This window comes from Cucumis melo, chromosome 2 (assembly GCF_025177605.1).
Source record: "Cucumis melo cultivar AY chromosome 2, USDA_Cmelo_AY_1.0, whole genome shotgun sequence".
Lineage (NCBI taxonomy): Eukaryota > Viridiplantae > Streptophyta > Magnoliopsida > Cucurbitales > Cucurbitaceae > Cucumis > Cucumis melo.
This window is the reverse complement of record NC_066858.1, coordinates 7821779-7848918: the sequence shown is the minus strand read 5'-3', so window position 1 is coordinate 7848918 and position 27140 is coordinate 7821779. Positions and strand designations below refer to the sequence as shown.

The following is a 27140-nucleotide window of genomic DNA, read 5'->3' as shown; positions in this document are numbered from 1 at the left end:
TGGACAAAAATAGGAGTGAAGTTACATTTTCTGAATAGTATAAAAATTCTAAGCCTCCAACTAGCAATTACTATCAGAAACGTACCACGAAGCAAAACAAGAGGTAATAATATCTAAGGAACCTGACACTAAATGGGCATACAAAGATACAAAATTACGAGGAATGAGGATGGAATAAAATTAAAAACACAAAATAATAAGTTAGCATCCCTTTGATCTTACACGGATTTGCCCTTTTAGTAGATGATACAACAGCCTCTTTCGACCCCATTGCCAACATATCGGAGCCACGACAGCACGTCTTCTCTGCTTACATGGTTTTACTTTCCCTCCTGCATATGAGAAGTCTCAGCATAGCATCGTTGGTCTAGACTGGGAACTTATAACTCAAATTGATTCAAGATGTGCAATCACTAATAAGAATAAGACTAGGAACTTATAACTCAAATTGATTTTCGGGCTATACTGCATCCCCATAGACATACAAATCATTGTAACACCAAAACCCACGCGACTTTTTTATAAATCCGATCTTTTTTTTTATCTTTTTTTAGGTTGGTGCATATTTGCACTGCCCAATTATAGATGCCGAGGTCTCAAACACAATATTATAACTTGAGACAGGCAACAGATGTCAAATATTCTAACATACCAATCCTTAGCAACATGAAACTCCGTAGAATCATACTGGTTCGCTTCAAGGATTAGTGTGCTCTGCTGCTATTCTTTGATGCAAAATTAAGCAACCTTTTTTCTCATTTCAATTTATCATACTTATGTTCTAACTGGCCTTTTTTTACTGTAACCATCTAACGGTGTTGTATTCATTCCTTTGTCTCATTTAACCCTGAAATGTTTCTACTACCAAAGAATTATATTGTGGTTGATAAATCCATTCTCTAAAAAGCATAAAAATAAAAAAGGAAAAAATTGATAAACCCATGTGCATAGAAGGTTTTCCTTTTTATATCCCGAGTGTCCAAGCCAGCTTAAGCGCACCTTGAATAATCTCGCGGAACAACCCGTCTAACCCTACAACATTTTGGTGTCAAGGAAACTCATAGAAAATTAATTTCTAAGTAGGTAGCCACCATGGATTAAACACATGACCTCTTAATTAATGAAACTATGTCTCATTTCTTACCACTAGTCCAACCTATAATGGTTCATGCACATAGAAATATGAATTCTTTCTAATCCTAATCCTTCCTTCCTATCACTGCTTTCTGCTTCAAAGGGCGAATTTGACATCATAGCTAAATTTGCTTTATCCAATTAACGAATATAACAACAAAAAGGATAAACTTGGTTGGAATGGTACTTTAACTCTATTTTATATCCAATCACTCAAGTTGTCCACCTCCAGCTCCAGCCTAATTAAACCCCATTAAACTAACTGCTCCACATACACACGCACAGCAGAGGGAGAGAGTCCTTACTTCTCTCGGTGGCAAATATCTCCAATAGTGACTGCAGTTTTGAAAAGCTAGATTCCAGCACCGGCCAGAAATTTTTTTGAATCGCAAGCACATCTAATACAGTTTTCATCCCAGCCCTGGAGGGTAAGTGATCATCCAAGTCACATTCAGGACTTTCACCCAGCAATACCTTTTTTAATGTCACAACAGAAACGGAAAAAAAAATCAAAGAATCAGTGACACCATGGACACCCTAGATAGACATCATAAGGATTCAGCTTAATATATATAATTAGATATATGAATTGGGAACAATAAACAATTGCAACTTATATGACAAAAGATGATATCCTGTTCAATTTCAAATTTGAATTTTCCATTGTTCATAAGAAAGCACCTTGATAACTGCGGTAGCTGAAGATGAAATGGAACGGAGATTATAGCTGCAAACAGAGATCTCAATCAACTTAGCACTTCGCAGGAGAAAATCTATTTAACCTACTCAAAGCACAAGCCACAAGGATCAAGAAATGAGCAACAGACCCGCCTTCCAGTATAACAAGCAGCTTCCCACCAGAGACGGTATTCAACAACTGAGTCATCTGTGCATACCCGGTAGGAGTTACCTGGAATATGAGAAGAATAACGAAGTTTAATAGAATCCACAAGTCAGATAACACACAAACCAAGAAATTTTAACTATTGAATCTAAATAAAGATCATTCTTAATAATAAAAATAACTCAAAAAATAAAAAATCTTTACGTCACACATTCCCAATGGATCACCCCTAGCAGCATCAAACCCTGCTGATATGATAGTGAGATCAGGAGCAAAAGCAGAAGCTGCAATGAGACGGATAAAAATATACATATATCAGAAATGCATATTTAAAATTAGTACTATATGCCATCTTCAACATTTAAAAGTTAGTGGTCTAGATATTCAAAAAGCTAATGCTCTAGAATCCTACATATGGAGTATAATAACGATGGAGCAAACGCAAAAATGAGAGAATTGCATATCTTCCGGAGATCACACCAGATAAAAATAAGCCTGTCCAATATGTCATGATTAAAGTCCAGATTGGTGATGACAAGAATATATGCTAACAAATAAACCAACCGGAGAAAAAATTATAAGCCTATTCCAGAATAAGTATACTGAGTTGATCCGTCAAATTTTCTTCTCCTTGTCACCAAAAAAGTATACTGAGTTGATCGATTGTTGAGATTTTAGATACAATATTATTTATTATTATCCTTCAAATATCATTTCTTGAGATTTTAGATACATTGCTATGTCATCTGAGAAAATATCACCAAACTAAACAAAGACATCAAAGTGAATTATGCAAAATGCAATTTAACATAATTTTGGCCTGCTATAAAATCCATAAAGAAAAACCAAATCTTTTGAACCCAATTATCATAGAAGGACAAGGATAAGGGAAGCAAACAAATGACTATGTGATGGGAATTATAAGCCTAACCCATTTATAAGCCTCAACCGATGATGTTATGTTTTAAGGATATGATGAGAACATTAAGGGGGTGTCAACCAAGTTGAGAAGTCTGGGTGCACCTAATCCTAGTTATGTTTTATACCATAATAGAATGTTACAATCAAATCCTTAATTTATTAGGATTAGGATTAGTTTTGTTGGCTTATTAAAAGATTAAGATTAGTACATTTATTTACAACTTTTAAAACATTAATAAAGTTCTCTCCTTTGGTGGCATCAATTTGGTATCAGAGCAACCGCCTGGTCCAACGTTGATTGCCACCGGTAGAAGATCGGGAGAGAGAGCTTTGTGAGTTGTGCTCATTGTCGAACAACACACATCTAACAAGAGGGATTAAAATTCCAAAAAAAAAAAAAGAAAAAAGAACCAAAAATTTTGCAAGAATCGTCTATTAAAAATCAAGGAAGACAGCGAAGAAAAAATATAGCAGTTGGCAAAGGCAAGAAAGTCGATTTCCTCCCAAACATAGTGTTGGAATTCTGCTTCAAGTGATTCAAAAGAAGATTTCCAACACAATAATCAAAGATTTTGCAAGAATCGTCTATTAAAAATCAAGGAAGACAGCGAAGAAAAAATATAGCAGTTGGTATAGGCAAGAAAGTTGATTTCCTCCCAAACATAGTGTTGGAATTCTGATTCAAGTTATTCAAAAGAAGATTTCCAACATAATAATTTCGCTTGTGTTGGATTTCCTCAAAGAACCTATCATTATCCACATTTGAAATTTGGTTATAATGATTCTACCAATTCCAATAAAGATTCTAATGCAGTTTGGATGGAATAACGAGGCAACATTATCAACAAAGAGCTTGACAATCCAATCAAACCGATTTCTCAAGAAATCAATGTAAGAATTGGGAGTTAGATGATTCAAAAAATGGCCGAAAGAAATTATGATCCCAACACCAAAGAACACCATGAATCATTCCAATACAACTTCAGAGGTGAAACATTTTAAAGGAAATAGAAATATTTAAATAAAAACATCTATCAAGAGAACTTCCGAAAGAGAGTGAATGAAATTCGGATTCTTTGGGAATCAAGAAAGGCATAACTATAATCTTCAAGATTTTTCAAGGAACTGTCAAGAATCACATTTAGTCACACAAGAAGATAAGGATGTCATTCAAGTGGGCTATGAAGTTGCACAGAAAATGAACGGAGTAGAAGAAAAGAAAAAACCAATCGAAAACATAGAAAGATCAAGGAGGAGCTTGCGCAGGAAGAAGAAAAAATCGATGGCACTAACACGAAGGTTGTTCAATTCAAACCAGATGATGAGGAACTATTAATTGATGAAATCAACAATGAAGGTGTTGAGAAGATGAAGCCACTGCAAAGAATGTGTCCACTAAGTCAGATCAATTTACTGAGCCACACAACCAACCATATCTCCACCACAAGAGAATAGAACAAAAATTAGCCTTGACCACCAAGAAAAGACAACAAGAAAATCAACACCTATGGTTGCAAAAAATGTACAAGATTTACCAAGGATTATTCAAGAACCAAGATCAAGGTTATATCAGAGGAATACAGGGAGGATGTGAATTCTATAAGTGTGGATTCTGTGGAAGAAAAAGAAACTTGTGGGTAACATAATTCCAAAGAAATTTGAAAATTGTTTTCCACCATTCCTTGAAGAGTCTGCTTATATTTTATCAACAAAGGATTGTTTTAACAACATAATTCTTGGGTTAATTCATGGTGATTTTGCTGAAAATTTTATTCTGTTTCAAAAGACAAATCTTGGCTCGACTGGTGCAATTTGGATGTTGATAATTAGCTTTTCGGTGTTTTTTTTTGTTCAAGTACCTTTTTATTTTTACTTACATTTTCGTTTTAAAACTCGTGGACAAATTTTTTTTTTAGGGATAGAATGATGTAGAAATAAAGTATCATGGTCAAATCCTCGTTTGATTAAGATCAGGATTAGTTTCTTTGGTCTATTAGGACTATGATTAGTTTCTTTTATTAACTAGGCCTAGGATTAGCTTCTTTTTCAATTATAAATGGAGTACTTATATTCACAACTTTTAAAACATTAATAAAAGTCTCTCAATTGGTTATACATCAAATAAAGAAAGTCTTAAAGATAATTGATGGAACTCTTCTTTTGAAGAAACTTCTTTATTTATTTCAACAAAGAATTACAATCGAATTGATGAATTATCAACTCGATCTCACCTCACTGTTGATCTCCTCTCGAGATGCAACACTCTTCTTCACATAAAAGTTCTCAATTTTTCCCGCCTACCAACTAACTTTTATACTAGTGACTAACCGACTTCCCTCCCACACGTGTTTCTTATCATTTTTACTATAGACAAACTTAATGGGAGGTCTAACATTACTTCCCCCTTCTAAAGTCACCTTGTCCTCAAGGTGAAGATCAGGATACAGCTAAAGAATTTCTATCATAATCCTCCCACGAAGCTTCATTTCTAGGAAGTCCTTCCCACGAAATCAACACTTCCCAGCTACCTGCCTTATTCTTCTGATACTCAAGAATGTCTTCTGGTTGCGCCTGCCATTCCAACCATTCATTGATAAATTGGATTGTCGGGTGTACTCCAACGTGATTACCCACAAGTTTCTTCAACTGGCAAATCCAACTTGTACGCCACTGCACCAATTCTCTCCAAATTTGTATAAGGCCCAAAGTATTTAGGAGAGAGTTTTTCATTTCTTTTTCTTCTTAACGCGAGTTGTCTGTAAGGCCGAAGTTTAAGAAAGACCCAGTCACCAACTTGATATTCCACATTCACCTTTTGCAATCAGCATACTGTTTCATCTGCTACTGTTGGGCCAAGATAAGATGTTCCCGCAATGCCGCCAAGATTACATCTCTTTCCCACGATTGCTCATCCAGCGTGGAATTAGAAGTATCACTTCTCCATAGGATAATAACGGAGGAGGTTTACAACCATACAATACTTGAAACGGAGATACCCCTAATGCTCTCTAGAATGTAGTATTGTACCAAAATTCCGCCCACGGCAGCCACATTACCCATTCCTTCAGCCTGTCACTACAGAAACACTACAGATAAGTCTCCAATCCCCTGTTTACGACTTCAGTTTGGCCATCAGATTGCAGATGATAAGCCGTACTCTTATTTAACTTCGTGCCTGCTAATCTAAACATTTCCTTCCAAAGGTGGCTAAGAAAAATTTTGTCTCGATCAGAAACAATGGATGAAGGAAATCCCTGTAACCGAACAACCTGCTTCACAAACAATTCTGCCACCGTCTTCGCTGTGTGTGGATGTTCTAATGGTAGAAAGTGATCAAACTTACTCAAACGATCAACCACTACTAGTACTGCTTCAAATTCTTTAGCCTTTGGTAATCCGTCAACAAAATCCATGGAAATGTCACTCCAGACTTGTTGCGGAACCTCCAAGGGTACCAATAGGCCAGCTGGCGATAGTGCCAAAGTCTTATTACGTTGGCATGTCAAGCACTCCTCGCAGTGCTTCTTCACATCGAACTTCATGCCTTCCTAATAGAGTTCAACGGTCAACCTTTTATACGTCCTTAGGAACCCAGAATGGCCCCCAACTACTGAATCATGGAAAGTATGTAACATTGCTGGAATCAAGGACGAAGTTTTTGATAGAACCAATCGGTTCTTATAATGCAGCATCCCATTCTTCACTGAAAATCTACTGTTCTTCTCTCCGTCTTCATTCTTCCATTCATTTACTATCTTCCGTAGTTTCTCATCTTTCCTACCTCTTCTTAGATAATTTTCAAATCCAGCAGAATTGGCGCAGAAATTCCACACAATTGTACCACTGGGGGTTTTCTTGATAAGGCATCGGCTACTTTGTTTTCAAGGCCAGGTTTATAGACAACTTCAAACGAATACCCAAGTAATTTGGCCACCCATTTCTGGTACTGCGACTGAACCACTCTTTGTTCTAGCAGGAACTTTAAGGATTTTTTATCCATTTTAACAACAAACTTCACCCCCAACAAGTAAGGACAACAACGTTGTACAGCCAAAACTATAGCCATCAATTCCCTTTCATAGACCAGTCTTTCTCTATCCCGCATTGCCAATGTGTGGCCATAGAAAGCAATAGGTCTTTTGGATTGAGTCAATACAACACCAATTCCATAGCCGGATGCATCTGTTTCAATTTCAAAGGGATGATCAAAACAGGGAAGGGCTAGTACTGATAAGGACATCATCACTTTTTTTAACTTCTCAAACGCTTCAGCGGCCTCTGCATTCCACTTGAATCCACCTTTCTTAAGCAACTGGGTTAGTGGAGCTGCTATGGAACTGTAATGCTGAACAAATTGCCTGTAATAACCGGTCAAGCCAAGAAATCCTCGTACTTCTCTCACATTTGTGGGACTCGACCATTCAGCTATAGACTGAATTTTCTCTGGGTCAACTACAACTCCCTCTCCAGAAATTACATGTCCCAAGTATTCGATCCTCAACTGAGCAAAACTACACTTCTTCTTGTTAGCATACAAGCATTATTCCTTAAGGCAAAAAACACTTTCTCCATGTGACTTACATGTTCCTTCACATCTTTACTGTAAATCAATATATCATCAAAAAATACCAAGACAAATTCTCTTAAGTAAGGCTTGAAAATCGTATTCATCGAAGCTTGAAAGGTGGACGGCGCATTAGTTAAACCGAATGGCATGACCAGAAATTCATAATGTCCTTCATGCATTCTAAAAGCTATCTTCTGAATATCTTCATCCACCATTCTAATTTGATGATACCTAGATTTCAGATCAATTTTCGAAAACAACGTCACACCATTCAGCTCATCAAATAATTCCTCTACCACTGGTATCGAAAACTTATCAGGTACAGTAGCATTGTTCACTGCGTGGTAGTCCACACAAAAACGCCAACTTCCATCCTTCTTCTTCACCAAAAGCACCGGGCTGGAGAAAGGACTTTTACTCGGTCCTATAGCACCTGAAGCAAACATTTCTTCAACCAACTTCTCCATTTCTTCCTTTTGATGATAACCATATCTATATGGTCTCACATTAATTGGAACAGTTCCTTCCTTTAGATGAATATGGTGTTCAATTTCCCTCCTCGGAGGAAGCTTCTTTGGCCACTCAAAAACGTCTTCATACTGTTTTAACACAACATGAATAGGATTCACATCATTAACAATTGCATCAACATTAGTTATCTCTGCCTTGTCACTGTTCTTTACTTCCACAGTTCTACATTCAATGGGGAATCCTTCATCTTGATCCTCCCAGGTTTTAAACATACTTTATAGACTAATCTGAGCTTAGTTAGACTGGGATCACCTTTGATACATATTTGTTGACCATTACCAGTGAAAGTGAGTGTTAAATTCTTCCAATCCACCAATATTACGCCCAATGAATGAAGCCATTGCATACCCAAAATTATATCTACACCTCCAAGTTCAAGTGGTAGGAAATCTTCTTTCAAACTCCAGTTCTTCAGCTGAATCTCCACATTTTCACACACTTTTACCTTGAATGGCTGTACCAGAACCTAAGATGACTCCATAATGAGTCATTTCTTTGGTTGGTATTTGTAATGATTTAACTATCTTTTCAGAAATAAAATTGTGAGTTGCCCCACAATCTATCATAATTATCACTTCCATGCCTTGCTAACATCCCTCTACTTTAATTGTGCCCGAGTCATTTAATCCCACAACAGAATTAATGGACAGTTCAACATAAGCTTTGTTATCTTCTTTCACTTCTAATACTGCTAAGCCCTTTTACTCTTGATTCTTTTTCTTCAATTATTTCATATTCCTCTTCTTCATTCATTACCACAAACATCCTTAGCTTCCATAATTCCTTCATTTTACATTTATGGTCAGCAGAGTATTTCTCATTGCATCTAAAACAAAGTCCTTTCTCTTTCCTGGCCTGAAATTCGACGTTAGTTGCCTAGAATTCACTTCCTTGCGTACTTCATTGGCATTGGAGCTTCTCAATGTTATTGTCCGGACAGGAAAAGTAGTATTGCCTTTATTTTCAATCACAATACCTCCAACTACCGATTTATTAATGTTCGTAGACTGGTTAGGATATTTCCCGCCCGCAAAGCCTCTCAAATTGGACTCATCCCTGATTAACTCTTTGTTTTCAACTAATTGAGCAATTTGCATCATTTCAACCAACCCTTTCGGTCAACAAAAAGAAACCTCAGCCCTTATCCATGGTAATAACCCATTCATAAACGTATCTTCAACTACACTTTCTTGTATATCCGTTAAAGGAGCAATAAGTTTGTCAAAAAGATTACGATACTCTTATATGGTAGTCTCTTGTTTGATTCGAAGAAATTTTCCTAAGATTATACCATCCATACTCGATCTAAATCGTACTAACAATCTTTCTTTCAGATTTGATCAGCTTAGGAATTTATCTCTTTCTTCTTGAGAGTGGTACCAATGGACCGTCGAAGCTTATTGTTGCAACTAACATTTATTCGGACTCTGTAAGCTTATGAATTTAAAAATACCTGTCAGCGCGGAATAGCCACGAATCAGGATCTTCTCCGCTGAACACCGACATTTCAACTTTTTAAAATTTGCTCCGGTCAGCAGCAACTCCTTCGATATCGGATTTCCTCTCAGTTCGACATTCCCCGATATTTCGATTCAACTCGGCCGATTTACTCGACGTCACTTCGCTCTCTTTTCCTTTCATCATCACAGGCTTGCGCGCAGCCGATTCAGTCATGGCATGCTAACTGACTGCTGATCGTTCTTTCGCCATCGACTCCATTAGCAGAAGCATCTGCTGCTGCTTCTCTAATTGTGTTCGCATCAACTCCAAGTTCTTAACGATATCGCATAAACTCGATTCAGTAACCGCCATTTTACTTATCTCTTTCTTTATTCGGCGATCTCTTGATCGATCTGTTCTAATCTTTCTTCGATCCGTGCCTGCACCATTTTTTCTCCAGAGTCGCGGCTCTAATACCAACATGATGGAACTTTTCTTCTGAAGAAACTTTATTTATTTCAACAAAGAATTACAATCGAATTGATGAATTATCAATTCGATCTCACCTCACTGTTGATCTCCTCTCGAGAGCAACACTCTCTTCTTCACATAAAAGTTCTCCTCCTTTTTCCCGCCTACCAACTAACTTTTATACTAGCTACTAACCGACTTCCCTCCCACACATTTTACACGTGTTTCTTATTTTTTCTACTATAGACAAACTTAATGGGAGGTCTAACAATAACATTCATGAATAAATTATAAATATAATCCCATTAGGTGAAGGTGTAACAACAAACGGGACTTTATTTATATAATTAATTATTTAGGGGAGAGGAACCCAGAGTGATAAATCACCATGATACATGTGGCTTCTCTTGAAAGAAAAACAAAATTAGAAAACTAGAAAATGAAGAGGTGAGGGGTTGGAGTTACATCATCATCCTTAAAAAAGATGGTGATAACAAAAAAAGATCAAAATTGAGAAGTAGACAGACAGACTCATAACCATCCTAAATATGATTACTATTTCTGAGACCCCACTACTAATCTGCACGCACAGATACGAAAGAGAAGGACAAAAAGGGAATGATACTTTGAGAGAATGTATTAAGCACCACTGGACGGTTATGCAATTCAGGGAGTTTATTGAAGGGCTTTGGCAAAGCGAATTGGGTGTGAAGAATATTGTGAAAGAATCTGAGGTTTAGGAAAGGATTCGTCTGGCCCTCCAGAATGCACCAGTGACTTAGTCTATATTTATTTGTTCTTCTGTTTCGGTCTTCTATGATATGACAATCATGAGAACATTCTTTATCTTTATCTTAATCAATATAGGAACAGGGGATTTTTATTACCCCGTCTTGCAAATTTGTTGGGTTTTACTGAGTACAGGATATTTGATGCCTAACAGTTAGCACTATCCATATCACTCGAAATCATATCTCATGCCACATTTCAACACAAGTTATCTTCCCTGTGTCGGTAAAATAAGTGTGGTGGTTGAAAAGCATGATTACTAGTAGGTGCAATAGAAAAGGTACAAAATTATTTCTCTTCAGAAAATATTTTGACACAAGCTAAAAGCAAATAGCAGTGAGGGAAATAACCTATGGGAAGCACAACTTGCTTAAATGCAAAAATGTAATCGTTATCACCAACTCCTGACTGACTCCAAGGAACATTTACACAATATCCTTCTGCTCCCATAGTGCCAACCTGAAGAAGTAAATAACCCTTATATAAGTAATGAATAATAACGCTCCCACAGATGGAGGTCCACTCTAAGGCAAGAAGCTTTTTGGTTGCTTGGAGTCCAAAGTGCAGAAAAGGAAACTGTATGCTTGAAGAAAGGCACAGAAGATAACTTTTATAATAATATCTGCACTATGCGTTAAGAAAACAAAAGGAAAAATCAATTTCAAATGGAAATAAATATGATGATTTCCACCACTGCCCGATTGCTGGAGCCTGGATAAAAGTATTATCAAAAAAGTGATGTAAGAAAAGCACAGTTCTTTTTCTAGAAACATTCGATCAGAGTTTCATGAGTTAAATAACACTACTACATTTCAGTTTCACTAGTTAAATTTTAGTAGATCTCATGTAAAAATCAGACACTAGCTTCGGCTTCGGAGCCATGTACAAGTACAACAAATTTAGACAGACAAATACTTGATTTGTTGGACAAATTTAGGATACTTGTTAAATACATGTCAGACGGCAATATACATGTCAAATATATGCTAAATACAATAAATAGGTAATTGTTATTACAAACTTGCAAACATAAGTTGAACATCTGTGATTTGTTTGTCAGACGGTGGTATACATGTCATATACATGTTAAATACAATAAATAGGTAATTTGGTATTACAGACTTGCAAAAATAAGTTGATGTTTGTGAATTTTTTGCCACTTGAACTGAAGCGTCTTTTTTCCCTCTCGGGACAAAAAAATGTTGAATGTGTATTGATCATCGATTAAACTAAACAGGTAATGCAGATTAGCTATTTAGTATAAGATTACATGGTTAACTTATGCCACGTGACAGAGTGAGGTGGGAGATTTTAAGAGATGATGAGGTGTTACCTCATCAGCAGCTCCTGTTCCAGGATAGAATCTACCAAACTCATGCCTATGTAAAGATATATACAAGACCTACAAAAGTGAATCAAATTGTCATCAAAACTGTATGAAGTCTGGAAATGTGTCTAAAAAGTAAAAAGGAAAATCAATCTACGTCTGTAAAAATAAGTGAAAGAGCAGAAGGTGGAATACATGCATGTTTGAAAACATGCATTAACAAATTAAGCAGTTCTAAAATGGCCCCAAATTATAATAAAGAATGTCGAATGTTCCAGACATCAATTAACAGTATATTCATGAACACCAGTAAACGCTTGTGATTACAACTTGCAACAATTAAATCATCTTGTCCGGCAAAATTTTCCATCATTTGAAAATCAGAGATCAGAAAAGGAAGGTAGACCACAAGGTAGAGAAATTCATTTCGTAAAGCACATACCGATTTATTTTGCTCAAATATTTCCTGTGTTCCATTTCCATGATGAACATCCTAAGGTAGATAGAATGAAAAGAAAAGGCATCGTGAGAGTAAATGTAATACAATTATTTGGCCCTGCTACCTGGGAGAAAAATAGAGACCTTACCCAATCAACTATTAACACCTTCTTAGCACCAGCAGCCTGAGCAGCCAATGCAGAAACTGCCGCATTGTTATGGAGGCAAAACCCCATGGCTTGTTTAACACCTGCATGGTGGCCAGGAGGACGAACCTGAAATTTAAAATAGTCAGACAACATTCTAAAGAAGAATTCACAAAAAAGTTCATTTTATAATTACGGCAAAATAAATTTTAGTATTCAAAAATATTATTTTCCATACCAAAGCAAAACCATTTTTGGCACGACCAGAAACGATTTCTGAAGCAAGATCGGCACATAAACCTGCAGCAAGCCTAGCAGCCTGTGCCGAATGCTTATTTGCATATGTGTCAGGTGTAAAATAACTGTCATAAAAAGTAAACCCAAAAGCAATCTTATTAACCATCATGAAGATCACACTCACAACCACATCTCATAAGCAAAGTTATTTGATTTGATAAATCTTTGTTCCAACTTTCCTTTTGATGATAACTGAGCTTTCATAGAAAGGAAAAGAAAGAATACAATAGAATATAAAAAGAAACACAATTAAAATCTGATTACCCCACTTCTACGATTTCAGAGAGAATTCAACCATCAGGTAGTGACTTTTCTATACCAAATTTTTTTTTCTATGAGAAAATTCAATCAGAATTTTATTGACGAAAGAAATTACAAAAGGGCAACATGCTTGAGAGATTACATCACACTATTCCATGACAATATAAGAGATGTGATACTATAATCAGAAATAAGAAGTGAATTTACACCCAGAAAGAGATTTTTTGATGAAAACAACTTTCATTGAGAAAAAATGAAAGAATACAAGGGCATGCAGAAAAAGCAGCCCCACAAAACCACCCCATTGAAAGAGGGGGGCCAACAAAGGAGAGATTCCCTCTTTTGTTCCAAGGGAGTGGGCGAATAGCTTAATTATTCTTTACTGGTTTGGTCTTTATATTCTAACGTAGAAGGAGATTCATTTGCAAATATATTGATTTGGTTGGAGATAGTATTGGAAGTCGTCTCGGTGATGGAGCATCTACGTCTTTTTGACATAACTTGGCTTAGTTGTGGTGTTCAACATATCAGCAGCTTTTTAGAATTCAATAACATCCTGAGCCATCTGTGGCAAATGTTTGGATTTCTTCTACACATTTTTGGAATTTAATATATGTCGTAATCCTACAGGGTTGGAGATTTCTGAATGGCCCTCTTTATCTATTCATTTGACCCTGTCAGTTTGTGTTCCTCTCCTGATACTTGGTTCTGGCTGCTTGATCCTTCAGCAGATTTTACTGTTAAAAGATCTCATATGGCAGGGTCAGTGGTTGCTATGGATTCAGTTCAATCAGATATTTACTCGAAAGATGATATCCCAAAAAGATTAAAAACTTTCTTTGGGATAGTTGGGTGCGGTGCTATTAATGTTGTTGATCAGTGTGGGTTGTGTGGTAGACGAGGATGAACATGAAACATTAGTCTTAGCTCTTGAGATACTAGCTCTAGAATAGTAGGCTGGTTCTTTTGCTCTAACAACTCTTGAAACATCACCCCACGTTAAAGAATCATCTTCAAATACCAGCTCATCATCCAATCTTCCAATCAACCATTCATTACTATCATCAATATCTTTTAAAGAGATGGGGTCGATGATATCTCGAAGGTTGTATCGACATTTTAATGTTCTATTATATTTGATGAACACAACACACACCAATTAAGTTTGCATCCAAAAGCACTACAAAAAAGACCAAAAATTCTCACGGCAAACTTTTGCAAGTTTGGAGTTGATTTACCAAAATTATCCCACCATTCCACTATAGACTCGAACCAAAAATATACATTAATAGAATAGCTCATCATTGAGTATCATTGAGTAATCATTTAGTTAAAACTTACTTGGAGATATGTTATCCCTTTCTTTGAATGCTAAAGTCTGTCCAAACAATGTTTCAGCTCCAAACTTACTTCTGCAAGTATTTTGTCTTGTATGTCCAATGAAGCAACCATTTTCGTTATACATGATTACAGACGATTAACTATTTCATCATCCTCTTGGATGTTAGAATTCGAATAATAGAATATCAGATTTAAATAATACTCCGCTGCATGTAGAGGATGATGAAACTGAAGCTCCCATCTTCTATCAACGATGGTGAAAATATCCTTGTATTTTTCTTCCCTATTATTGAAGGATTTAGCAATAGCTTCCTTAGCTCTGACCAGACGAGTATACATCGTCTAGTTGCCTGCCTTGTTGCTAGCTCCATTCGCTATCCTACCATTCATATGAAGTAAACAACTTCCTCAGCTTTTTCTTTTGACGATGTATACTCGATAAGGTGATGCAAGCAATAGCAAAGGGAGTCTTAGTTTGTCTAACTAATTTCTTTTCATTAGTAAAATGTCTCAATCATGTTTAACAATTCAAGACGAACATATATGAAATTGCTAATCTCCATGCCTCTTTTCAATGATTTCCAAATATTCGAGATCATGTATATATCCTCCAACATCAAATCTAAGCAATGAGCGACACATGGAGACCAAATTAATTGTGGTCGCTTTGCTTCTAACAACTTCCCTATTAACAAAGAAAATAAGTGCACATTTAGGCTTTTGAAACGTGTAAATATAAGTGTTAGCATAGAACTAAGTCTAACAAATTGAAGATGTAAGGTACTGTCATAACATTTGCTGAGGCACTATGAGTAACTACTTGCACAACATAATTGCTTCTCCGATGTACTTTACAAAATTGTCAAGTAACTCAAACATCTTCTTTCCATCCTTCACATAAGATGAAACCTTGATAGACTCAAGAAACATGGTGTCTTTAGGACTATTAACTAAAAAGTTAATTGATGTCCTATTCTTCTATCGATCCATCCATCGGCCATAATAGTTCATCCATCAGCCATGATGGTGCATCCAACCTTGGCCTAGTTTGCCTTATGGCTCCTCATCAACTCATTTGTTGCTTTTAATTCCTTCTTCAAACATGAGACTCTCAACTCATGATATGATGGTGGTTTCAATCCATGACTAAATTTCCCTGTTGCCTCAATCATAGGGAAAAACTATCATGTGCAAGCATTTAGAGACACTCAGGCATCATAAAACCATCGAGCACTTCTTTGGATGGTCTGCTCCCTCATTTCCTTTTTGTATGCCACATTCATCAAAGTTTGTTTTCCCTTTCCTTTGTCATTATTTCTATTTTGAACCACAATTTTGGGTTGGGTGTAAAAAATGCATCCATTAGACCCTTTTGTCTGGGTTTCTTTAAGCTCGAGCCACTCGGTGTTGCTCTTTTATTCAAATTGTTTACACTAACACTCCCTTCATCTTCATCCTCATCCTCGGTACCATAATCTTCTACATCAATATCCACAATCAAATTTCTTTTTTCTTTAATCTCCTTTTTCTTGGACATGAACTTTTTAATTTCTTCGTTCACGTTATAAAGACATCTTCTACAAGCTGTGACATTTCTATAACCACCAACGAGGTGTCGCTTTCATTCTATATACCCCTTTTGTTCTTATTTTCGAACAAAACTCACACACAGATGTATTTATATCTTGGTCATTTTGCAATCGACCATATTTCCATGTCGGATCTTTTCTCAAGCTATCATCAACTATCTATAACCTATGTTATGAAAATTAGTATGAAGTAACAAAACAAAAACTTGTTAGAAAAAGATAGTCAATTGTATGGTAGTAGCATAGTACGTTATGAAGATTGCAACTATGAAGCTTGGCTAACCACTAATGATTTTGTGAGGATTAATGATAGAAAAAATAGACTTGGAAAGCTTCTTTGTCTTCTCTGCTTCTTCTTCAAACAAACAAAGTAATGGCACCAAATATTGGTTTTGAAGAAGATGGGATGGAGACCAAATTGAAAAGCTTGCTGTGAATGTGAAGTTGTGATCGTGATTTGTGTGAAGAAGAAGAAGGGTGGCCGACGCCGATCACAGACTCACAGCTTCATTGAAACGAATAAGGGTAGACGCTCGGGTTAAATGGGAGAGAAGAAGGGAAAACGATGGATTTTTTTTTACTTAGCATTGAACCATGCAATAAGGTTCAAAAAAAGATATAATACATTTAAATGTGCTTTTTCTTAATTAAGAAAGCCCATAGAAATAAAGCCCACTCATGCAAAACACCTTGCCTCTTCAAGGAGAAGCCCCAACCGTGCAACTTGCGCCCAGGCGCATGCCCAATGGCGCCTTTCAAAACACTGCTTTTGGTCATATTAAGAAGCTGATTTGGTTGGCTCTTATTCGTGTTTTCCTTGGGAGCTTATGGGGTGAAAGGAACTGACAGCTCTTTAATGATTCCTCTTCTTTTCCTCCGTTTTGAGGAACTTGTTTATCTAAGGCTTTTTTTTTTTTTTTTTTTTGTGTAAAACTAAGCACTCTTTCACTCATTTTTGTTTTTATCTTTTTTAGTCAGTAATTGAAGTTCTCTATCATAATACATTGTAATGTTTGGGGTTCTCCCCTGAATCAATGAATTGTTTCTTTCACAAAAAAATTCCAAAGTAGAAAATGTCTTGCCATACAGAAAACCGAGGTGGTTCAACCAACCAAAATCTGGGGATTTTCTTCTATTTTCTTCTATAAGTGTCACAGTGTTTGACTTGTGGTGTGATTTTTCTTTAGTGACAAACAAAGGAACTAAATTTCATTGATTGGTTGAAATTACAAGGGCAAAGGATGTTATGCAGATTACAGAAAGCAAATCTATTAGGAAGTAATGCAAGACCGTAGTCACAAAAAATTGGAGAAAATTTTCACCACGATCAGTGTTTTATAAAGCCCTCCCAAGCACCCACCAAGGCATTATGCACAGATATGTCCTTTAACTTCGTAAAGAGGCGTCTTACAAAATAAGCTATGCATTAGGTACACACCTTTCGTGATACCCCAAGGCTGGAACTCCTAAGCCTTGAGGCTTTTTTGTTATTCTTAAAAAAATATTTGAGGTTTTCCTTCTTTTGTTTTTTGAAATGGAGACAAAAACTTTTATAATGATAAGAACTTAGTGTACAAGAGAATTATACAAAGAGAGCAATAAAGAAGTCTAAAACATAGGAAACCTAGGGGGTCAGGAGGCACACCCGGACATCTCAACTAGGTTGACGCCCCTCAGCGCCAAACATCATATTCCGAACATTCAAAACCAAAACTTGCAAAAGTTAAATAATGTCCAGCTTAATACAAGAGGGCAGAAGACAATAAAGGACCAGAAGCAAGTTTAACAAAACTGGGAAGGCCAAAAAACATATAACACAAAATTATAAGGCTAAAAAGAAGCAATCCATCAAGGACATTGATCACCTTCTAACTTGCAAGTATACCATCGGTCTCATTTTGTAGGATGGAGACCCTAATTGGTTTAGCTTGCCTCCTCTCCTGTGGGGCCTTTTTCACTTTTACGTCTCTAGTATTTTTTTATCCATTTAATCAAAAATTGCCTTTTAAGAGGGGTAGCTCTTTTCCTTTAGTTGCCATGAGTTGCAAAAAGATTACTTCATAAAAATGTCAAATACATTCTAGTTACATAAAAGCGAAATACATTCTATCATTCTATATGGGAAATGATAGAGAGAAAAAATGACATACCAAGAAATAACATTGCTTGTAACCTCAACAGCTTGAATGTTCTCCGGGGAATGAACCTTTTACCCACATGGTCAAAAAAAATCACAAAATGTCTCACAAAATAACTGAAGGAATGTATATGTTATAATCATGGATTTATATCAATCCACAATTTTAAATAATGCATATCGGTGATATTTCATTGATACATCTACAAATATCCTCACTCATTCCCACATCATCAATATCAGACATATCCAATTGATATATCAGTCAAGATTAGTTGGCAAATCTGTACAATCCAACATTAGGACAATGCCTGTATACAAAAATTACCATCACAATCTTAAGAGTATGGTTATCAATCAGTTTTTTTGTTTGGTATTATATATAAACTTAAATTTCACTTTCTAGTCATTTTTGCAACTACTCTTTTTCAATGATCATCATTCATAATCTTTTTGGTAACTTTTTAGGACTCCATGGCATTTACAGGGCTTTAGCTTCCTATTGTATACCTCATCCACCAATGCAAATTGTTCGCACCAAATTCTTAAAAGAATCCCTGAAAAATAAATGCAGTTGCTTACCATCTCTAGTTCTTCTTTGGTAATTTCTCTAGCTGGGATTGGATAGCATCTTCCAGGAAAGATTCCTACAGCAATAAATTAGCTTATAGTCCAATGATAAAAAGTTGAAAGCAATAAACTACATTACAACATATTAAATTGTAAACATCAGCCCAACTACTTCCTCCCTTAAAAAGAAAAGAAAATATAAAGTAACGATTACCAGCTGTAGCCAAGCTAGCAGCAATAGCCCTCAGACGATCCGGTCTTTCTGGGTGTGGGTGTGACTTCATTTCAACCTTCTCTAGCGAGAATACCACAAGACAGGAAGTAAAGCACTAGAAAACTAGAGACTAAAAAATTTACAACAAAAGCAAAAATCCTTTTGAAACTAAACCACAGACCTAAACATATGACAATAATATTACAAAATAAGATCAGTGTCATGCCATTTAATAAATTCATAAAAATGAATAATATAAATAAATTAAATTTAGATTTAAAAAAGAAAAAGAAAAAGGAAAAACATGTTAATGTAGGCATGTTATATTTTTCTTTTTCTTTTTCTTTTTGGTTCTTTCAAAGAAACTACATTTTCATTGAAGAAGAGAGGATTGGGAAAAGGAATGATAAAGGACGTATCACCTCCAATTGTGAGTACATACTCCATGAGGGGTAACAAAGTAATTGAGCAAGAATAAGTTTGTTGTTTGTCAGAAGGTAGTGCTTTAGTACAGAAATTGATGACTGAAGATTTAAATAGGTTTTCATATGCAGGGGAGGGTGTGAATTTTGGTTGTTTGGCTCTGGAGAGAACCAATTCTCCAAACTAGAGTATCATTTTCATTTTTCCTTTCTCCTGTTTCGGTTGATATTCTATCTATGTTGCATGTGTGTAGTTTTTTGTGTTATTTTCAGGAACTATTGATAGATATGTCACAAACGAATCACCCTCAGGGCCAACAGAATTTAGAAACAGCTCTCAGTTGGCATAAGACTTGTCATATAAACAAAAATATTAGGCAGGAGAAAGCAAAACATTTAACTAAATCCCAAAAGCACATCCGAAAGATGGTCCATGTCCACATTTGTCCAAAGAAATTGTGCTTTGCTAGAAAAAATTGGCACATAGCAGCTGAATCAGAACCATCTTGTACTATCGGAAGGAGGATAAGCCAAAAAGTCGAATAGGAAGCTTCAGCCTTTAGTTGCAACTAGCATAGACACAATGAAAGAGAGGAAGGTTTTGGTCCCTGTAACAATATTGTCAAGGAAACGCCAGATAGGAGCGACATAGAGGGAGGAGAACATATTTTGCAATTAGAGACTCCTGATATTGGAGCTTCTGCTTACAAGACAGTCGGCATACTGTAAATAATTACACGTTTGAACTGTGATCAAATTTTTAAATTAAACTTGAATCAATTAAATAAATAACTGAAAAAAGACTTGCATCAGAAATTTTAATCTGAAATTCATAATCACATTTCGGGTTTAATCTTTCAGAATCAGGCACGAACAATAGAGTATTATAGTAGATGTGACATAAACACAGCACAAACATGTAAATTAAACTACACATCACAAAAAAGAAATTACATCAAAAAAGAGTAGAATAGTTGCAACTTTGAAAGCATGAAAATTTCCACAGGAAAACACGTGCATTTGCATCCAACAATCAGAGTCAAAGACACAAAAGAAATGACAAAAAAAAATTGAATTCTTGAGAATCTACAAGATAAAAAGTTTTGAACGAATTCCATACTTCAGAATGCAGCAACATTCTCTCATCAAAGCCTATTGCTGTGGAACTATTAGATGTTGATACTTGCGAAACCATGGCTACAAATACAACATAAGAATAATTACAGTTAGACTCTTAAATCTATAAATAATGACAAATGAAATTATAAAGAAGATGTAAGAACAGGAATCACTCTGAACCAACAGAGACCACCCAAATTTATGTATATCAAAACACACACACACACGCATTATAATTAAGCAGGAGATTCAACTATCGGAGTCCAGAAAAAGGGGATAATTACAAAATAGTTATAAAGTATCAACCAAATAGGGATGCTAAAATGAGTAAAACTCCAAATCCTTCCAAGACCTGTTATACCAAAGAGAGCTCTCTAATTCAAGTGGCAAACAAACCTAAAACAGAAGGTCCAAGATAAGTTCCTCCATCATTTTACAGATCTTAAGGAGGACCTCTTTTCCCTCAGCAAAAATGTTTTTGTAGGCTTGTTTTCTGCCGATGTTAGGCCTGTTGTATTCCAAAGGGAAACACTTCCAAGATTCATTTTCCTTCTACAATAGTGGTGTGGATTTTCATTTCTCTTGTTAAATTAAATGATATGAAATTAAATTTACCTTCACCCATAAGATTAAGCTTTTGGATTAATTGACGATTTAGATGTTACCAGGTGGTTCAAGATGTCCTACCCTCAAACCCCTGCAATGTCCGTTCCTCTCCAATTGACATTAGATTTCAAGCTGAGGAAAAGTGTTAAATGATATAATATGAAATTTAACTTCACCCATAAGCTTAAACTTTTGGGTCAATCAGTGATTTAAAATGTTATATGTTTTGTATTGGTGTAAACTTTATAGGCCCGTTTTTATTCTAGTCCTTCTTGTTTATTTTTCCATTGACAAAATTTTATGTAATCTCACCTTTGGGTGATTGGGAGCTCTTCCTCCTTTATTTCATTTATCAATTAAATTGTTTCCCTTTCTCTTCTTTTTTCTTTCTTTTTCTTCTTCTTCTTTTTCTTTTTTTTTTTTTTTTTTTTTTTTGTGAAAAGCAAACAAAGATTTCCTGTTAGTAAAATGGATACAAATAGGATAACTTACGTACAGCCTCATTACAACAGAAGAAACACCCAAGGAACACAAGAAACAGTGCGGAGAAAATACATTGAAGCAGAAAGCTCAACGAAGGATAATGGAAATACATTATAATGTAAAAAGGAAGCATTCAAGTTTAGGCAAATTTCTTGAATTGAGTAATCTGTGAAAAGCCCAGAGAGAGATAACCAAGAGGAAGCTAGGAGCCGTGCTGAGGCGAACCGGTCAGACCATGCAAGGGATGTATCATGGAAAACTCTGTGATTTTCAAAACAAAGTTCCAATAGCAGCGCTTTGACTGCATTAGACCATATGATATTTGATTTTTTGGGAAGGGAAGGGCCACTGAACACTGAAAGTATATTGTCTTTAAAGCAAGAGCCAATCACCCACGAAATCTAAAAAAGTGAGAATAGCTTTCACCAACATTCGCGCGAGTAAGAGCAAACGAAGAAAAGATGTTGAAGATCCTCCCCTGCAGCAAGACAAAGTGGACAAACTGAAGGGAAGAGGGCATGAGCTTGGAGTTTTTGTTGAAGAGTTGCCGCACAGTTTAAGATTCCAAACAACATAAACCAGACCAGAATGTTTAGTCTCTTTGGGCTCTTAGATTTCCATAGAGTTTGCTGAATGCATTTATCAATTGGTGAAGAGGCAGTTAAGAACTCTGTAAGAGATTTTACCAAGAAAGTTTCTGAAGAATCCAAAGACCACGATCTTGAATCTAAGCCTAAGGAAATGGCTTTACCTTGTAGACCACCAATTAGAAGCTGAGATTCTTCAATTTCCTCATCTTTTAGTGCTCAGAAAAAGAGGGGCTCCATAAGATGTCGAAGATTCCCAATTTGCACTAACCTTGGCCACGGGATTGGCTGCAATTCGAAAGAGATTGGGGAAAGCATGAATGAAGGATTGGGTTAAGAACCAAGGATCCTTCCAGAATGTGATTTTTGGCCATCACCTAGCTTGAAAGATACAAGATGGTTCAATGAACTCCAAATTTTCAGTATACTAATCCAGGTTCAAGACTTAGACCAGATTTTCCAGAACTGTGCCATTGGGAGGAGTCAGATCCATGGATGTTTCTCACTATTTTGCACCAAAATGCATTTGGATCCTTTAAAAATCTCCAATTCCACTTAAATAGAAGAGCCAAGTTTCTGTTTTTCAGGTTTCCCACACCAAGACACCCATTCTCCATAGTTTGTGAGCAAACTTTCCAATTTACTAAGTGATATTTTGCTTCCTTTTTGCCCTTCCCAAAAAAAAATTGCACATGATTCTCTCTAATTCTCCTACCACCGAGCTTGGCATGACAATGTTTCCCTTCTCAACCAAACAAGTTAAACTAAAGGAAGAAAAGAATCAGGCACGAAGGAAGACAGCAAAGGAGAACTGCCAATAATAGGAATAGATGGCTAGGAGAAAAGAAAACCCAAAAAACGTTGAAAACCCACAACGACAGTGAAACAACAAGGACAATGACAATGACAATGGTGACAGCAAATATGATAATAGAAACAATGACAGATGGCAACGGAAAGACAGGAGATAGTAAAATTCAAAGACATTGAAAAGCCAATGCTAGAGAGACAAAAGACAGAACGAAGAACCCACAACAATGGTTCACAGTGATGGTAATGACAGTTGGCAACAAAGACTATGGCAGCAGATGGTGATGGCTGCAGCAGAGGCTGGAGGTTAGATTTAGTTTTTAGCAAGAGGGGAGAGAATTATACAAAACCGAACTAGTACCTACATACAAGAACTTATAGAAAAGCTAATCAAAAAAATGGACATGTATCAAACAAGAAGAGGAGAAAAGAAACAGCATGCATGGCCAAATATTAACGTCCAATTAAATTCAAAATATTATAACTTCACTATACATACTTAACAATAACGTATCTAGGTATATTTCAAGGACACCAATGGTCAGCTGTCTTAAATTAAAAATTAATAATAAATAATACAATATGACATGAAATATGGCCACCCATTTACCAAGCAAATAAGATTAAAAGTAGAATGAAGAATTCAAAGACAAGAAGAAGCTTAATGAATTAAAATTAAAATACACAACATGTGTATTTGCAACAAGTGACTCACCTTTATCAGTTCTTTTCATTTCAAGCTCAGTCTTTAATAAATTTGAATCTTGTACAAATGAAGGAGCAAAAAACCCATGCTTGAGAATTGCGGATTCTTTGTGTTCACCACATGACTGCAAGGGAAAATATACATTCAAAAATGCAAACCACATCCCGAAACCAAAGGTTAAAGACAAAAAAAAACAAAACATAACATAACAGAAGAGAAAGAAAAATTATGTTGAAAAGGAGCACAAACAGACGTCACAGTGTACGGCAACATCAAGGTTGGCCATGGTACAATTGGTACAGAACCACTTCACTATTTCCCTGAGTTTCTGTAACGGTTCCCAGTCACTATCATCCTCATCATCCTCATCACCATCATCAAATATGTCCACGTTGTTACACATATCTTGGAAGCTTATTTCTCTCTGTTTTCTTGTCTTCTTCTGAAGTAAAACAGTATTGTATTTACTCACAGTGCAGTCAAAGGACACAATAACATTGCATGACAACTTTAAAGGCACTTACTAACTAAACAATGTTTTTACTTACACGCAAAGAATCAGGTTGCACATCTATATCTACACTGCTTGGTACATCTTTATAAGAAGCTACACCTGTATTATCTTCTCGACAACTATCATCTGGACAAGATCTAACACTCTTTCTTTCAGAGCCTGATTTTCCACATCTTCCATTCAAACTATGACATGGGTGTTGCTCGCCTTGCTTCTGAAGATTTACTTCAGCCTCTCCATTCACCCTCTTTTGAAGAGCTTCTGAAACCATTTGGTCTTGTTTTCAGGGGTTGGATGAAAAATGTTCGGCAGTGAATATCATCGAGATGACAATAACCACTAAAAAAACAGAGAACCAAAATTATGATATGGTAAATAAATCGTTAAGAGAAGATAAAGGCCTAAATGATTGTATGATGAATAATTAAAAATAAATAAATAAACAAAACAGAGAGCGAGAAATAGCAACATAAGTCTGATAAACCCCGACAGTAAAGGTGTACACTCGGAGGCACAAGAAGAGGGTAAAAAGAGTAATATGGCCCATAAGCAAATTGTTAGTTAGGGGGCCATGAGTCTCTTGCTTTGTTCTTCAAATACTGTTTTGCTGGTATGGGGAGGGTATCTGTATTCATCGTGTAATTGGTTTTTCTTAGGTAGCTAAAATTGAGACTAAGGCCTATCAATTTTGGTATCAGAGCGGTTGTTTCTCAAATGGTCGGAAAAATGGAAGCAAGAGTCATAGAGCTGGAAGAGAAATGGCTGGATTCGCGATCAAGGTATCGGAAATGGAGAGTAAGGTGGAGTTTCGATTCCTTGAGGCAGGAGAGCATTATTCGAAACCAAGACAGAGTCCTGTTCGGATCGACTCTAGAAACAAAGGGAGATGATAATACTAACCTCTCGAGTAGTGATGGAATAAGCGCCCCCAGTGCCCCCCAAACAACCGTGAAATTCCTCCGTTTGATATGCGACTACGTAAATTGGCGGTAACAATGTTCAAACCTTCATGGATGGTTGCATCGTGTCTAGCGGTAGTTGGTGGTAAATCGGTTGACGGAGGACAAGCTTGAGGCAGCTGTACTGTGCTTGGAAGGAGAAGCGCTTGACTTGAATAAATGGCTGAAGGACCGAGCAACGGTGGTTTAGATTTTGGAAGCTCCTGCAGAAAAAGCTTCCGGGCCTCCGGTCAGGGACACAGACACGAGCGATTGATGAAGCTTCAGCAAGAAACGACCGGTCGTGAGTATCGGCGGCGATTTGAAAGATAACGAGCGATGCGGCCCTAGAAAGCAAATTGGGAAGTTGTACTCCAAAGTAACATTTTAAGTTCGACTTTGAATTTTGACAGATATAAAAAAGTTTAGTAAATTTATATTTATATAAAAAATGTTGAATAGTTACTGTTCCTATAACAACAAAAAAAAAAGTATCATGACTTTTTGGCTCTTATAAATTGTGATTATTGCAAGACAGATTTTTTTTGGTTATTTCCCTTTTCTTTGAGATTTATTCATTCTTTTGGGATTTATTCATTTGCTCTTTTAAATTTTTTTACTCTTTCATATTTTTCTTCATTTTTCTCATCTTCGATAATATCAAGATCGTTTATATTCTTCTATCAAGATCGTAAATTTGTTTTCAGTAAGAATTCTAACTATCATTTTTGTTTGAATTGTTTAAAAGATTATAAATTTTCATTAAAAATTCTATATTTTTCATTATAAAGATTTATTTTTGTTTGTAGTAAGAATTAGAAATTTCGTTTTTGTTTCAATTATTCATAAGATTTAAATATTGTTGTAAGTATTTTGTATTTCATTATGAAAATCGTTAGTTTGAAGTTTTTTACGATTGTTTATATTGAACTACACAATAGTTTAGCAATATCAACATTATCATTTATCTACATCAACACGATCGTTTACTTCTTTTATATTAAATAATGAAGTTATAAGAAAGATTTCTTATCATGATGATTTGAAGTAAAAAAAAATTATTTGAAAGTAAAAAAGTGTTTTGCATAATAGTAGTGTAGAACAACTTTCAATTTAGAACTACAATAATATCAAATTTGAGGTCTTTTGAATATAGATGTTTGCAAGAAGGGTGCAAAAGGTATGTTAGGGCATCTCGTTATAAGGAGAGCGAATTGTGGATGCTACAAAAGTACATTTCTGACCATGATTGTTCACTAAATACTACCCAAAGTTGTCACATGCAAGCTTCTTCAACAGTAATTAGCAGTTGCTTGATAGATGATTTTAAGTTCATGCCTACTGATCATTCCATTCCAAAAGCGATAATCCATAAGGCTCGTACAAATCTTGGAGTTAATATAAGTTATCAAAAAACTTGGAGGGCAAAAGAACACATAGTAAATATATTAAAAGGTGATGTAGTTGAATCATACACGTTAATTCCATGCTTCTTTAATAAATTGGTTGAATCTAACTCAAGCATGATCAGCTTTCTATATCAAATTTACATTCATTTCCAAATAGATGGGGATAGACAAATATCACAGTTTATCTTAAATAGACAAATATTAACATCTACTACAGTCTATTTACTCTATTTTATTGGTGCTGATAAAAAATGTTTTGTATTTTTTATAGGAACATGCACTGCTTTAGAGATAGATGATAGTGGTCATTTCAAGTTTTGGTTTATGGCTTTTTGTGCATCTATTAAGGGGTGGAAATATTGTAAACCTATCATTTCTATTGATGGCACGTTTTTGAAGTGTAAGTTTTGTGGTAACCTATTAATAGTCTCATCACAAGATAATAACAACCAAATCTTCCCTCTTGCATTTGCTGTTGTACATTTTGAAAATGATGCATCATATACATGGTTTTTTTAGAAGATACAAA

General features: G+C 35.8%; 1 protein-coding gene across 5 annotated transcripts; it reads right to left on the bottom strand.

Annotated features, from left to right (window-relative positions):
- Positions 1 to 25600, bottom strand: LOC103491969 (histone deacetylase 15). Of its 5 annotated transcripts, none has more exons than XM_008452105.3 (18): positions 25165 to 25600; positions 24299 to 24603; positions 24004 to 24192; positions 23760 to 23874; positions 20560 to 20636; positions 19018 to 19093; positions 18816 to 18880; positions 18247 to 18302; positions 12847 to 12970; positions 12612 to 12737; positions 12467 to 12517; positions 12031 to 12099; positions 11048 to 11156; positions 2183 to 2262; positions 1962 to 2044; positions 1816 to 1861; positions 1440 to 1608; positions 1 to 332 (listed from the first exon to the last, which is right to left on the bottom strand). In XM_008452105.3, exons 2-18 carry the CDS (start codon positions 24533 to 24535, stop codon positions 202 to 204), a joined length of 1803 nt encoding a protein of 600 aa, XP_008450327.2. In that variant the 5' UTR covers positions 24536 to 24603; positions 25165 to 25600; the 3' UTR covers positions 1 to 201. The 5 variants fall into 5 exon arrangements, with proteins under 5 accessions (XP_008450327.2, XP_008450328.2, XP_008450330.2 ...); XM_008452106.3 differs by having other exon boundaries at positions 24004 to 24189; XM_008452108.3 differs by lacking the exon at positions 1440 to 1608.
- Positions 25601 to 27140: the final 1540 nt, after the last annotated feature.